This window comes from Macrobrachium nipponense, chromosome 5 (assembly GCF_015104395.2).
Source record: "Macrobrachium nipponense isolate FS-2020 chromosome 5, ASM1510439v2, whole genome shotgun sequence".
NCBI lineage: Eukaryota > Metazoa > Arthropoda > Malacostraca > Decapoda > Palaemonidae > Macrobrachium > Macrobrachium nipponense.
The window spans coordinates 82883852-82900630 of NC_061107.1; the positions used below are offsets into that span (position 1 = coordinate 82883852).

Here is a 16779-nt window from a genome sequence, read left to right on the forward strand (position 1 = left end):
TCTAATTTTATATACTCGCGTAACCACATTTTAAATTTCTATTAACAAGTATAGCCATGATGTGTGTAAGCAGCATTTCTCTTCATCTTATAATCTACATCTTTTCATTGACCATTGACTCGATCACGTCTTCAACTGCACAGCAAAATAAGTTGATACATTAAGAAAGTCCTTTACCACATAGTACACTACTAGATTTGCTGTAACCTTTTAACAGGCTCCCCTTTTCTTGTGTCAGGCTTAGTACCATGGGTTCATACATTATAGAGCAGAATCATTAAACTCCAGAATTTCAAACTAAGTAATTTTTTTTCCTTTGCACAGAGCAGCCTCAATTTTCTGTTATGATTATTATACTAGTTCATTCTTTAAACTTTTGACTTTTCTCCTATTGGGGAAAAGAATTAAAGGTCTTTATGATAAAGGTGATGTGTGAAGTCCGAGAATGCACATCACATTCAGATGCAAAGTCGGAGGATATGAAAATACTGTGAATGGAGTGTGGAATTTATGATGTCTGCAAATGATACAGTGTTGAAACTGCAGAAACTAGTAAATTAGTTTGAAGGTATTTGCGAGATAAAGTTGACAGTAAATGTTAACAACAGTATGGCTATGAGAGTAAATGGAAACCAGGAAGCTCAAGCAATGAACGGCAATATGGATGGTAAAAACATGGAAGCAGTTGACTGGCATGAGTATTTCGGAGCAAATAGTATAACGGTTGATGGTATGACGAGACCAGAGGTGAATCTTAGATTAGGTAAAACCAAAACAGTACAGTAATGGGCTCTGTGCAAAATATCTGGAAGAGACTTAAATTCTTTATAAAAACCAAAGTTAGACTGTATGAAAGGCCTGAGAATCCTATTCTCATTTATGAATGTGAAATGTGGATGATCAGTTGGAACAGTTGCCACTCTAACTGCTTTATTGGTATCTTCATTTCTGCTTATGACCACGTATGCAGAGATCAAGTTGTCCTTTCTTTTACTTCTCACACAACTCCATCCGGAGATAATCTATGGAGGCAACACACACTTGTATCAGTCCCATTTCAAACCAAACCAGTCACCCTCCCTCTTAAAACCCAAAGACATGCTAAAATTACTTCATAATAATTCTTGTTTGTAATCACTAACCCTGTATACAATACATCCTAAATACCCCACCTCCTTGCCCCTCAACCAGTTCTACCCTGACCTTTCTTTAGGTTTATGTATGTTATCACTTTCAAACTTCTCACATAAATGTTTCATAACAAACACCTGGTTGACAAGAATACACAATTCCAAGTTAAGATCAATAAAAATTGGTCTTACAAGAATTTACCTGTTTTTCTCTGTTCTCATCAGGCCAGGGCCCTCTTGCTTGTGAGGAGTGCCATAACCACTAGGCTATGGGCCATTTGCTAGTCAGGAATTTCCATCTTTAATCAGTTAGTTTTTATGGCAAGTATCACATTGACCACAAGTCTATGATAAGTTATGTTTTTGAACAGATCATCTTTCCAAAAGTTCATTATAAAACTAGTTCCTTTGGCAATCTTTACTATTAAAATCAACAAGTATCTTATACATGTACTGGCTTATATTGGCTTTTATTAACAATGCACCACTTGTCATATACCTGATTTGATTTAGTACCAAGTAGACTGTATAAATACAGTTCTTATGGTTCTACCATTCACAAAATTTGAAAGTAGCCTCTGTTTGAAACTTGTTACTTTTAAAGATCCTGGGAAGCTGTTGACATCAAAATAGAATACGACATTAATATAAAAAAAACAAGCTCCATCACAGCAACTACTGTCATAATATTCAAAATCACTACAACCACTTTCAGCTCAGTAATTACTGCTGCTACTAATCCCACTTCAACAACTATCACTTCGACTTATATCACTAATACTACATATTTCCATCATCACCAATACCCCACATAAGGGATACCATTTAAAATATACATTGCTTACCACACTGAAGATACTTAGTTGTATCACTTAGGACCTGTGTGACTTGGGTGCATACTTTACTGCTTTTTACCTTTAATTCATTCTCTCTGGTATTCCATTACTTGCTGCCTCACTGCTTTAACATATTTTTCTCCAACTCTTAACTCACTGAAGTATAAATCCCTTGGGTGAATACATGAGGATCTTAAAGTATGATTTTGATTCACTGGGCTCTTTAAACTCATCTATAATGAAAAAATTTAATTACTACTACCAGATTGGAACAATTGTTCTATCAGTAGTACTGTGTACTAATAATACTTCCTCCACAATCACTACATCTACTACAAACATCTACTCCCACTAACATTGTTTCCGCTGTCTTCATAAATAACTACCAAACTATCATGTGCAGGTATGTATCATAAAAAAAATGTTAAAATACTTGTAGTTCAAAGCTAGCTATTCTCTGTGCTACCAAAGTAGAACTTGAAAAAGTACAGAATGTATACTTACACAAAATTTCCTGATCTGGTTCTCACTAAGGATGCTACTGAATGCCTTATATTCAGTTATTTGCAATTGGGATGTATTCCATTTCAAGAGTTATGCACTGGCCATTTTTGGTGGAATTCAAAGTGAAAAGAATATAAGCAATGCGAACAATGAAGATATACTGTTACCCTAACTGTATGTGATACAACTTACAAAGTAGAATATGCTGAGGTTGCAACTCAATACAGATCTAAAATCATGAAAATAATATAAATTATATTTGGACATTTCTTAATCAAATAAACCAAAAGCCACTTCTTACCTGATTGTGGTAAAATTAAAGGAATTAGCTTGCAAGTATATCCTGTATGAACAGCCAGTACTATATTTGTGTGAAAGATGCTGATCCCCAAAATGTGGCAGTTACTTTTGCTAGTCATTTTCCTCAAGGTATCAAAGAGATCCGTTGATCAACTGCATGCATGCTATCAGCAGAGGTAAAGAGAAGGCCACAGATTTCCCATCACATGAAACATTCATATCAACTGTCCTGAAACCAGTCAAAGTCAGCCCTGAAAAATAATGAGGAACTGACTTCTGGCTCACATGACAACTAACATACTATGATCAAACATGCCCAGAATGTTCTAGATTGGTCAAACCTTGTTTTAAATGACAAATGTTATGAAGTATTTACCCAGAATGCTAAATCACAACTCCCACTGGTTTGCTGTAAAAGTTTCTTACAAAAATTGCATCGTACCTAATAATGTCTTCAATATAATTTGAAAAATGAGTATTGAAGACTTGGCTTACACTCCCTTAAAGGAAAGTTCCATATAGGGAAATTCTTGAAAATTTGGTAGTCTATAATTTTTTTTAAAAATTAGGTCAGTCATATAAAACATTAAACTGTTGCATTTCTTACACTCTAGGACTGCATCTTGTTAGTATCCATCACATATCCATGGGTTAAATTCATGTTATCAGTTTGAAGATGTGACACAAATAAGTTAGTGTTGCCTCCATTTTGAAGTAAACATTACAATAAAATAGCAGGCATAATTAGTTTTAATTTGCTTCTATGTTCAGTATTTCATGGGTTTACTATTTACTGACAATAACAGATTTAGTAATGGCACTCTAATTACAATGACTAGACTTGAGCTGACCACAGGTGATACAGGTTTAACATCATTAAAAATTAAAAAAAAATATCAGAATCACATGGAATGAATACTTGTTGTACTTGAGAATTTTCCATTTGATTTAATTTATGAAAGTTTGGTCTTATGTCCTGGAACTGGAAGTTTAAGTAATCAGTACCATATGCAAAATAATTTTTAGGACAAAATTTCTTCCAGAGCATCATACTTTTTAATTATTATGTTTGTTGAATGTATTGCACTAAATTCTGGGGTAGAGAATAGCTAACATGTTTTATTACAGAATGTAGGAAAAATTCATCAATTAATATTACATTTCAAACTTTCAGTAGTTTTGTAATATGCTTAGATTACTTATTTATGTTATTAATTTCATAACTCTGAGTAAAACTGGTACCTGCACTAGCATCTATTTTGCATATGACCACTTTATTCTGTATAAGTTTACAATTCAAGTTAACTGTATTTTGGTTTCTGTTTTATAAAACTAGATACAGTATAATGATAATAATCATATTATCAAAGCCCCATATCTCACCAAAAAGACCTTATAACACTTTGTAATGTGGTGCCTCTAGGATGTCTTATCAATATGCAACAACCCCAAACTCAATAACAAATAAAATAAAGGATACCTTGTGGAAGAAGTGCTCAATATTTAAGGTTATCGTAGTGAAGACTGTGCAATTGCACTATAATAGGCATAAGCAAAGCTTCTGATATTAAAACAGCTTAAACTTAAGGCATTTTTTTCCTTAAAAAATTTTTCCTGTAAAGACATCAAACAATATTCAGAATAACATACCAGAGACTATTTTCATTTCTAATATCTCTAATTCCACTTGTGGCTGTTATGTACACTATTGATTTCACAATAATTATGCATATTTAAATTATTGCAGTTTACAAATGATACAAAATAAAAATTTAAAATAAAAATTAAATAATGCACTTCAGGTGAGTTTATATCCAATGACAGCTGAGAAGTTTGGCTCTATGGTCTCCTTAAACTATCTTATAATCATCATCAGGAGAATAATAAAACAAAAAGAACAAAGGCTCTTGTTGCTGTACTTTTATTTGATACTCCGTCTCACAGGAAAATACAACAAGAAGGAAACAAGACAAAAAAACATCAACTTTGGTTCTTCAGTGTGCACTGGTATAAGACTGTGCAACTAAGCCCGGGCCAATAATTTACTTTCTAAATTGCTTGCCATTAGAAAAATACGATACACCAATAAAAAAGTAAGACCTAAAGATTATATAAAAAGTAACTTGTGCTATGAGTAAAATTGGTACTAGCGTCTATGAAATTAAGCGCTAATAATTTACTAAGACTTGAGATGAAAAAAAAAAAGTTGTAAAATTAACCTCTGCTAATACAGCAGAGATGATATTTCATAGTTGGCTTTCTTTTACATTTCATCAGAGACCTTTGCTTAGGCACAGTCTACACTAACCACCTTTTTCTTCTGATATCATAACACATACATATTCATTCTTGACAGGAACCATGCAATGAAAAAAAGAGATGAACTTTGCTCATACTCCAGCAACCCCTTAATCAGCATCCTGATTACAAGAGATAAAAAGCGCAAGATACCAAGTTTTAGGCACTGTACAGCCAGATTCATTGGAGGGCAATATGCTAGACCAAATTTCAAAGTTACGATAAAATGGAGTGCAAGTTTATCAAAAGAACTGAACATTAAAAAGTCAATAACAATACTGTTAATACTTATCATACTAAATGATGAAACTGCCCACACTACAAAATTTATTCATCAGCATAACCATCATCATTCCACCTCACATGACAAATGACTGAGGCATCAAGAGGCAACAATAGTGCAGTGTGTATCAGCTTTATTCCTAACAATTATCTTGGTTTGACACAATAATGTGGCTTTAGTGTGATAAAACTTCAAAGCAGCATATGTGTTAAAGAAGATTTTCAGCAGCCCCCAATACAATAACTGGCAGAAATAGCATTTTTTGGGGGAGTACAGCACTGTCATCAAGCGTCATCAGATAACACGTGTGGCAATCACAGAAAGACACCCAGACATTATGCGGGACATCATGATGCCTTACCAAAATAGATATAAATTTTCAGACTTAGGCATTATGGCAGAAATATTAATACAGTATGATTGTTTTCATGGACACCTTTACATTCAGCACACATGTATAATGAAAAAGGTTGAAACTATGCATAACATGTCCAAGTTCAGCTTTGACTTTCGAATACCCTTTCTTTACTTTTGCACAATATAACAGTGGTTGCGACAGTTCTTGTTAATTTGTATGGCACAATCAATTCAGTTTTACTCAAAACTAATTTAGTTTTGTTCCATTAGCCACCCAGTAGCAATGACAGAGGGGATGGGGACGCAATAAATGGCACATAAAGTACACAAGCTTTGATCATTCAAAAAGATACTTTTTAAAATAACATCTCTGAAGTCCACTGAATGCATCAAGAAATTAGTGTAGTAAATGTATGTAAGCATTAACTTGGGCACAAAATTGATGGTCATGCAACATTTTGTGCACACAATAATAAAGGATGTCTGAAATATTGTCATACAAAACCAAAGGCGATAAACTAAGAGTGAGAGGAACCCATACCTTAATAGCACTCGCAGTGAATGTAAAATTATGCATATGGGGACCTAACAAAATAATAAAGGCAGGCTCAACACCATGGGTCTGAGAAATATGTCCATAGCCACAATACTATAAGAAAGTTTAAACATACAATATATCATAAAACCTCGACCTTGTATTATTAATATAATTTAGAAATAACACAGGTACTCCACTGCCAAAAAAGACAAAAACAGAGAGAGAGCACTCCTGATATTGGGTACTAAAATGGCAGTGGAACCTTGAGTCAACATTCTCATAAAAAAATCCTCATGACACTTTGGCACAAAGATGGAGGAGAGAATAGTCGTTGAATACACACTGAATGCAAAGGCAGGGAAAACTTGACCACATTCATAATAATTAAAAAGCGTAGCTGTGTGGCAGTTCCCATATCCATATTTTCTCCCGACCTTTTTAACGTTTACCTACATTATTAATACCAGTTTAAAGATAATTTTATAAAATCCCCTAGCACTTACATATGAAAATCAATCATCCTAAAATTACAATCCTAGTTATGACACTATAATAAAAAATACATTATTTCCTTTACATCAAAAGTAATTCTAACTACATAATGGTAAACCAAAATATTTCATTAATCAACCAAGCAAAAAAAAATCATTCTCAAGTACTTTACAATAAAATAAATGATTTCATAACAGGGGAATTTTTACTCATATGTACAATATTATGCCTGTCAGGAGTTTACAATGGAATATGGGAAAATCAAACACCTGCCAGCATGAACATGCAATTGACAAAATGTAAAAAAAGGAAAAAAATGGAACTGGAATACACTTAATTGGTATGTAGAATGACTCAGAACATCCGACAGAGGAAAGTCAACTCTCCGCTAATTAAGTACAACTAGTAAGTACAACTGGGATCGTTGAAAAATTACAAACCATACATGTTGCTACACCTCGTTCTTACTTATTCTGACAGGTGAGCACCAGACAAGGAATCTTTGTGCAGGTAACACGCAGTACATAAAGGAGGACCAGCAGGAAAGAACAGTCTCCTTCCTGTGCTGTACATTTGTTCACTCCACACAGACCCACAACACTCTCACAGCCCCAGCTTCAGTATAAAAAGTTACATCCCTTGAACTCTGTCCCGTGACTACCTACATAATAATAATAAAAAAGGATGTAGCCCTTCAGTTTAAGTTTAGCAGGTTCACTTACCAATTTCTCTTAAAAGACAGGGCTGAAAGTTAGAATATCCTGATGGTGGGTCAACAACAAAATCCACACCATAAGCACCTAGTCCTTATGTAGAAACCCACCAGGGGCTGATCAATGATAAGGACATGAAAAGAAGGAGATGGGACATTCCACTGCAATGTGAAGCTGGGAGTGTGGGAACTATTAATCTGACCTATAAACAGAGAATCTTATGTGGGTTAGGAAAGGAACGGGGATGGAGAGGGATCATGCTAAGTGGGAGTCTTAAAGAATAGAGAGTAGAGAAGATAACCGGAATGCTTGGGATGGATGAAAGTTGGAGGTATTATTGGTCAAGGTCGGCTATGGAAAACAATAAGAATTAGGTAAAATAATTCAATGTTATGAAAAGTTATAAAATGATGGGAGTTTATCATTGGCCAACACTGGTTATTATTTAATTAGGATTAAGGTTTTTTTTTAGTGTAAGAGGTTAATTGAGGTGAGGTTAGGTTGTGGGAGGTCACTGGGATGACTGAGGATCACACTGCAGCAGACGAACAATTGAGGGATCACTCTTTGCCCCTTCAATAAACTCCTCTAAGCTAAGTTTCCCATCTTTATTTTTATCCATTTGTCGGAATATCTTATCTGTACGTTTCTCTGGTGTGCTCTCATCTTCTGGCATCTTCATCACCGATCCCACCATCTTGTAAATTGCCTGGAAATAGATGATTGACATTAAAAATCACAAATTGACATTAAAAATCACAAATTTTCTTGTAAAAGTACTGTCTAATACCATCAGTTTCTTTTTGGCAACTTTATTTATAACCTAATTCCAAAGGCTTTCTTCTAATTTCCATGGCTGAAAATCAAGCCCAAGTTACTACCCCCTATTAATTCGGCTTATTGTTTATTACTGTGTCATAAGAAACCCTTATGCACCAGTAATTTTGACACTTTTAACAGCAAGTGACGTGGAGATTAATACAAGATAAAATCTAAACAATTAATGCTGTGCTGTTAAAAACAAAACTGAAGTTTACAGACATAACAGCAAATGTACTGAAGTGGCTTGATTTAAATATTGTAAATTGCCATTTTATTTCAATAAATCTTATATGATGTGCACACTGAAAAATATATCTTGGATAAGTCTCATGTCATAGACATGATGAAAATTAAAAACCTGAGGATCTGTTTTCAAGTACATGTATGTAGTATAGAACCAAATAGAACTTAACATTACTAACTTGGTGCTATACACAGTCCTTGATAGTTGGTTGCATGAATCTATAATTTAAAAAATGACCTGACTGGCAAAAGAAATGACTCAATTCTAGCTAGTAGCTAATCTACAAGCATGCTCTCATCCTCCGGTACATGAGACAGTTTTCTTACCAGATTTAAATCATCTTAATGACCTATTACCTATTGTTCAGGATTTAAGCCAGAACCAACCCAAAGTAACTTTTAAAAAAAAATTCAGACATTTATATGTTGCCCTTCCTCACCAGTCTACTGTTTTCTTTGAGTGGCCCGTGACTCATCTTTTGTCTATTCCAAACTCACTGCCCTTGAAATTATCTCCACAGGTACGAGCTGGAACTTGGGCAGAAGCACATATTGAACAGAGGAACAGGCCTGGGCAATGAACCACTGGAAGAGGTGATATAACAAGAAGACAGCAGATGAGCAGCCTAGAATTTCTCAAGGTGTCCCAGCATTCACACCTCTCACCTGGGAACCCTCCCCCTCCCCTTCTTGCTCTCCCTCTCCTCTGGTGATCACCATGTTTTTCATTATTTTCCAGAGCAATCCCATGTCCAATGGCTACGCCATTCGGAGAAGTCCAGACCAGCTCTGCTAACCAGGCACTGTAATGGGAGTAATTTCAAGTGCAATCAGTTACCTTTTTTTCCTCTTGTCTGTATGTACTTCCTTTTCATATTCCCAGGTGACTTTCCTTCCTGCTGGTTCAGCATTACATTCATTATTTTGGTTGCAGCCCCCATTGCTACTTTTAATGCTGTAAATAATTCTCCTTGTGTTGTTACTAGTGATATTAAATCTAATTCCAACATTCCCATTTAGATTAGTGTCTGCTACATCGGGAAGTAACGTTATATGTTTCATGCTAAGCACCCCTAAATTAATAAAGCAACACAGTACTATAGTCTCTTTTGTGCAAGCAACAGTAATTCTATAGCACTGTGAGTAGACCTTGATGTGAAATAGTAAGAGAGAATCGTATTTAAGACTTCCCTATGTGTCTATTGCCTTACTATTGATCTTGTGATGCAATCTATTTGCAGAGGCAAATATTGCCAGCATAGTTGTGAGAAATTGGGAACCCTTGAAAGTGACGCCAACAACCATTAATTAATTTGCTGTGCCCAAATCTCATTTCTGTGCCCAGACCATTTTCCAACAATGTGTCCCAGCTAATTTCATTTCTGGAGAGTTGTGAGCCCCTGCCACCCTAAAGGTGCAAATTGCTTACTTATGTAATTTGGTGTAAATATATTTCAGCTACTCTAAATCTCAAGTTTTTATTTCTATCTTCCCTCCTTCAGCCGTAGAGTTTATCATGATTCTGTTCTCTAACAGGGCCTTACTAAATCACATTTAAAATTTTAACAACATGGTATTTTTTCTATCCATTATCTTTATAAAACATAATTCCTTTAGTTACCACAACATGCAACTAGAACTCTACTGAGGAACGCTGTATGAAACAAGAAAAATAAATTTTTTTTAATCAATTTGTATTTTTCATAACTAACAAACTTGAGGTCTTAATGTAAGGAGATTTTCTCAAGCACTTAGCTGGAGTCTAGTTAATAATAGCAAAAGGTTTTGATGGCAATGGGAGATAGTCAATGGGTAAAGAGATGGAGATAACAGTACACTGCATAAACATAACAGGGTCAACCTAGTCTACTATTACTTTACAATCTATGCCCAAACAGCAAAATTTCTGCATCAGTTAGTCTCTGGACATATGAATGTCCTCTGCACAAGAATAGATTCTATACTCGGTATCTACATATTAGAGAATTCACTAAAAGACTTTACGTATTAACCTAACTTCTGGAAAATATATATCTGTAGATTTGTTAAGATGAAGCTGCTGGCAGTGCCTGAGCGCTGCCCATATAAGTGACGCCATTGTCTACGTCACAAGCTATCTGTACTTCCTTCCGCTGTGAGTTAGTTGCAAAGAAGATACGGAACCACGCTGAGTATCATTTCCTGATCCTGCCTAGCCTTAGATCCAACATGGCGCAGTGAATGAAGAAATAGGACCTACAGCCATAACCATAGCACAGCATGGCACCACCGCCAAGATTACCCTCATTTGCATCCCCTAGGGGCAAGATTGCAAGGACAGGAAGCTCAGGAACTGGCATCAAGATATCGCCAGCTTCAATGCTGCAGTCTCACCACATGTTACAAACCCAGCAACAAGCCATCCAGAATCTTCAGGCTGAGATAACAGCATTGTCACTCCGGGGTAGCAATGTCCCCCAACCAAGGATCCCTTTGTCAGCAGCTCCAGAAAAGTGTGAGGCTGAGGTGTCCCCTGCAGCCTTCAGGTCTTGGAAACGGTCAATGGAGTGTTGGTTGCAGCTATGCAAGTTGAAGCCTAATGACTCTGTTCATCACTTTAGGCTACTTTGTGTTCCGATATTGCAACGTGCCCTGATTCTAGATATACCGACGCTCAGTGGAGTGCCCTCTCTACTGGTTAAGCAATTGGTGGCAAAAGCTTTTAATCAAATAGTGCAGTAGCTAGAGTTTTTTGAGTTGGCCCAAGAGCCTAGTGAGTCCTTTAATGATTTTTTTATTAAGTGTATGCAAAAGGCTACCGATTGTGCATTCACATGTCCTAATTGTAATCATGATTTATCTGAATATATGCTATTGCGTAAGCTCATGGTAGGCCTAAGTGATAAAGTGCTCAAAAGGCAAGTATTTCAATCATGTAATGATATTCGTGATACTGACTCCCTCAGAGTCATGTGCAGTGCGTTCGAGGCAGCCCGTGACGATGCCCTTCGTAGTAGGGCATGACCTAGCATCTCCCCTAGAGCAGCTGCTGCCGGAGTGTGTGAGGAGGAACCTGAGGTGGCAGCCGCCCTTAGTAACTGTGACAGGAGTGCCCCTGTGAAAGTACAATTACGCCCCTGTGGTAATTGTGGCATTTGTCATACCCCTGGGTATGACATGTCACGGGTGTGGTAAAACCGGACACCTGAAGAAGTGTTGTAGAGGGCAGAGCGTCAGGAAAAACATTAGTGGTCTGGCCGTGGAGTCGGACATAGCGAGTGCAGTGATCGCAGTTGTTGTAGTGGCAGAGGCAAGGTTGCGGAATGGGCTGTCCCTGCAACTCACTATTCATGTCGATGTATGCTTGGCCAACTCGGGGGAGTGGTCCGGTGCACGAGCAGTGCCAAATACTGGTGCCCAGGTTTGTGTTGCAGGACCTGCTATTCTTGTAACGTTGAATACGAAACCAGCTAAGTTGAGGCTGAAGGGAGGATTGCGAGACTTTGCCAACCTGGATCTGAAATGTTCAGGGTCGACCTCTTGTACTATAGAATACAAGGGGAGGCACACAACCTAGGAAGTGTACTTTGTAAAGTCTTCCATTGACTTTTATCTATCCTTGGACGCTTGCAAGAAACTAGGCCTTGTGCCAGAAACGTTTCCAAACCATGCCCCCTTCATGGACTCTGTCCCCACAGCAGCAAGTGCAACCCATACATTAGCTGAAGCAACCGATCAACCATCCCGTTTTCCCCTGCCGAGGAGAATATTACAAGATTAGAAGACTGGTTATTAGCCCATTTTTCAAGTACGACCTTCAACACCGAGAGAGAACCCGTCCCGGTAATGGAAGGGGAACCCCACTGTATCCACCTATTACCTGACGCAGTTCCTTATGCCTGCCACACACCTGCGTTAGTACCTAAGCACTGGGAAAAGAAGGTGAAAGCCCAGTTGGAGGAGGACGTCAAGAGAGGGGTCTTACAGCGAGCTCCCCATGGAGAGCCCACAGAATGGTGTTCACGTATGGTGGTTGTGGCCAAGAAATCGGGGCAACCAAGATGTACAGTTGACTATCAAAAGCTCAACTCAAGTTGTAGAAGGGAGACCCACCATACCCCCACGCCCTTTGATATGGTATCTAGCATTCCTCTCTGCTCATAAAAGACTGTGGCCAATGCCTATTGGGGATTTCACCAGGTAGAACTGGACAAGGAAAGCAAACCCCTAACTACATTCGTCACACCTTGGGGCAGGTATCAATACCGAAGGACACCAATGGGGCATTGTTCTGCCTCTGACGAAGTGCAAGACACTGTCTGCAAGTTGGCCAAGGATGGCATCACCTACTAAAACAAGCAACAGCCGACTGTTGCAGTCACTGACTGGAGTAAAGAGGGCGTGGGCTTCGTCATCCTCCAACAATAATGCAGCTGTACCTCTGTTGAAACCCCCTTCTGCTGTAGAGATGGTTGGAGAATAGCGCTTTGTGGCAGTCGTTTCCTCACACCCGCCAAGTCTGGGTATGCAGCAGTGGAGGGGGAAGCCCTTGTGGTGGCCTGGTGCTTAAAAAAGGCGCAGCTGTTCTTATTGGGCTGCCCGAACTTGACAACTGTCACGGATCACCGCCCTTTAGTCAAGTTACTAGGCAATAGAAGTCTCGGCGATATTACCAACCCCAGACTGTTTAGATTGAAGGAGAAAACATTATTGTATAATTTCCATGTTAAATACCTACCAGGCAAGAGAAATCATGCTGCTGACTTCCTCTCTCGATTTCCTCTCCTGAGGACCGCGCCAGATAGACAGGATGAGAGCTTCAACAAAGAATTAACGATTGCTGTGGTGTCAGCAATCACAGAAAATCTACAGGAGCAGTGCACAATAGATGAGAAAATTGCTGAAGAGGCTGCCCTGGACGACCCAGCATATCAGCTACTAGTTGCTCAAGTGACTGCAGGGGACTGGAACCCGAAGAAATACCATGAAATTGCATGTTTGAGGCCCTTCAACAGTGTCAGAGAACGTTTATCTACATCTGGTAACCTGGTCATATACTGTTTCAACGACAACTGCATCCACCTTGTCATCCCCGAAGGGCTCCGCCATCAGGTAACTGACAACCTTCATGCTGGACATCAAGCATCATCGTTCACGGTGTACATCGTGCAACGCCTACTCACCATCGCTGCCTGCCGAAGTCATGAAGATGACCCCTGCTCTAGAGTATCTGTTCCAACAGACTGTCATGGACCTGTTTCAGCTTGAAGGACACTCTTACATGACATACTGTGACAGGCTTACAGACTGGCTAGAATTAGCCCACTTCCCTAATGGCGCCTCATCTGCAAAGATCATGACAAAACTTAGGCATTAGTTCACTCGATGGGGAGCACCTGAGTAATTGTCTACGGACGGTGGCACCAACCTAGTGAGCAAAGAAATGATGGCCTTCTACAGGAGATGGAGAGTTGACATATGCCTATCATCACCCCACTACCCACAGTCAAATGGGAGAGCCGAGGCCACAGTTAAGTCCGCAAAGAGGATAATTAGAACAAGTATCAGTGGGATTGGAAGCCTCGATAATGTTAAGGTGTCATTGGCTACACTACAGTACTTGAACATGCCCTTTAGAGGTATAAATAAATCTCTGGCACAATTGGCAACAGGGAGACAGCTACACGATGGTGTACCGACTGCAAAATTCAACTATATGGTAGGCCGCCACTGGAGAATATCCATTAGAAAAAGAGAACGTCAGGTAGCAGAAAGAAATGAGAAGAGCAGCACTGACAGGAGGCTTACGCCCATACAGCCAGGCATGCACATTAGGGTTCAGAACCAGATGAATAAGGCCTCGGACAGGCTGGGAATTATAGTTGAGCAACGCCCTCATAGACAGTACACTGTAAGACTAGATGGCAGTGGGCGTTCGTTGATAAGAAACAGAAGACACCTCAAGGTCATTGAACCGCCCGCCAGTGAGGCAACAGGAGCCACGCATACCAATGACGAAGTGGCTCGTGAGCCTAAGTCTCCCCCATCAGCGCCAAAGGTACGGAGGTACGGCCTACAAGGAAGAGAGAGGTCCCTGCCTCGATGAACGATTATGTATAATTATCCATGCTTTGATTCTGCATTTACAAAATGAAAGTATTTTTTTTTTACTGCACTTAGATGTACCTTGATTTCATATTTGCAAAATTATAATCTTCTGTGTGAGATTTCATGTTGATGTTGCATTCCCAACTCGTTGTTAGTGCACATTTTGCAATGCTGATATAATGATTGTTTTGCTTGATGTTATGTTAATGCTCTCTCTCTCTCTCTCTCTCTCTCTCTCTCTCTCTCTCTCTCTCTCTCTCTCTCTCTCTCTCTCTCTCTCCTTTTCAGTCATCCTAATGTTGCCAATAATCATTATGATTATGGTTTACCATACCTGTCTGATGTTTTTCTTTGAGTGTTGAGCATTTCGTTTGTCATTTTGTCTGCTTTTTGATATTGCCAATGTATTGTCAATGATAAGTTTTGAAAATATTACCCTTCTTGTAATATCTTGGGAGGGAGATATAAGATGTGTTAAGATGAAGCTGTTGGCAGCGCCTGAGCGCCGCCCATATATAAGTGACGTCAATGTCCACGTCACAAGCTATCTGTACTTCCTTCCGCTGTGAGTTAGTTGCAATGAAGATACGGAACCACGCTGAGTATCATTTCCTGATCCTGCCTAGCCTTAGATCCAACAATATCTTTACCATTAGTGCTATTATTATTAGGTAGTTTAACCATACCGGTGAATTAAAATTATTAACATTTATACAGGTCCCCCACAGGGTTTGTTTTTATCAATAATATTTAAATCTTAGTAAGCGAATTATGTCCATTAAAAATCTAATTACTGGATAAAGAAAACAACCATAATTTAAAAAAATTTCTTTACTGCTTTAGTGTCAATACCTGATGCTCACTTAGTTTAAGCTTGGACACTCACATAAAAGTGTCTTAACCTACATCCCTTGTATACAGGTATGTATCATGTAATGTGAGCCATTCATAGAAAATTAAGGGGTGAAAAGACAGAAACCAATATGAAAATAAATCAAAGTGACTTATGTATATATGAAAATCTTTCTGGTATAAAGAATACCCATAACCCAGCAGTAGTTTTGAAGTTTTAATTTTTTAGTTATTCATTTCCATATCATTGTTTTATATAGTTAAGATGATGGATGTGTAAAATAACTGATAAGGATTGCCACTTTTGATATGGTTATGGTAGTTCAGGCTTTGGCTGCTTTGCTGGTATGGTATTTTTATGTCTGTTTCTCATGAGCAGTACTCCAACACTGGTGTTCTGATCATCAATGGTTACAGGAAAATGAGCTTTACTCCTCCTCTGACCATGACAGATGCTCAAACTTTATGGGTAAGTAGCAATGATTTTCAATCTTTACCTCATGTTCAAGGTCATGCTGGGTTTATCAATGAAAGGTCTATTATGACTGAACATTAAGAAAATAATGGAGTGAGGAAACCTTAGCTTTATATTCAAGAGTTGTTATGATAGGCAGTTCTTGGCAGTTGCCATCTGAGGCTCTCCTTCAATGACATGGTGCTAGAAGTCTGGGAGACAATTTGCTCATCATGTAATGCAGTTTAAAAGGTCTAAAATCCCCCATTACTGTCTTTCTGTCTACATGAAACTTCAAAAGATCACTCGTAAAATTCAAAGGCCATTCTGAGGGTGAGATATGGGGCTAGGAAAGGTTTGATTTGATTATTAAATGGATGAGGCTTTGTTTAACTCAGGGGTGTGCAACCTTTTTTCCCAAAGGGCCACTAGTCACGACTTGTCGGTATCGAGGGCCACATAACCTTACTATTTCATGTTATTTACTATGACCGAAGACATATTATGTGAGATTATACTAATAAAGATAGATAATTAGTATTACTGATTTTATTTAAATTGGAATCACAAAAATAAGAATCGTCTGAGACAAAAGTATTTTCCTTACTATCAACAAGCAAATGAAAGGCTACCGTACCTTATTATTATAATGTACAAACATAAATAATTACTTATTATTGGTTAACTGGGATCATTAACATAAGAATTATCAAACAGACTTTTTCCTAACCATTAATGAGCAAATAAAAGGCTACCCTAGTGAGATGGTTGATGTTGCATTTGGGACACCAACTCATCAATATCAGGCTGTATGGATGATGTGGCTACACGCAGGGTACATTCCAAATGTTCATCAGTAAGTACAGACCT

At 38.2% G+C, this 16779-nt stretch overlaps 2 protein-coding genes across 2 annotated transcripts in view; both read right to left on the reverse strand.

The window, feature by feature from the left end:
• Positions 1-4675: 4675 nt before the first annotated feature.
• LOC135215472 (neurocalcin homolog) overlaps positions 4676-16779 on the reverse strand; it is a 736775-nt gene continuing 724671 nt past the window's right edge. The window contains 1 exon segment of the mRNA XM_064250215.1: positions 4676-8160. Coding sequence (XP_064106285.1) covers positions 7963-8160 — 198 coding nt within the window. The 3' untranslated portion in view covers positions 4676-7962.
• Positions 14813-16779, reverse strand: part of LOC135215311 (EPM2A-interacting protein 1-like) — a 2847-nt gene continuing 880 nt past the window's right edge. Inside the window, exon 3 of the mRNA XM_064249870.1 lies at positions 14813-16777. Within this exon, the coding sequence (XP_064105940.1) occupies positions 16666-16777 (112 nt within the window). The 3' untranslated portion in view covers positions 14813-16665. The remainder of the gene's footprint in view (positions 16778-16779) is intronic.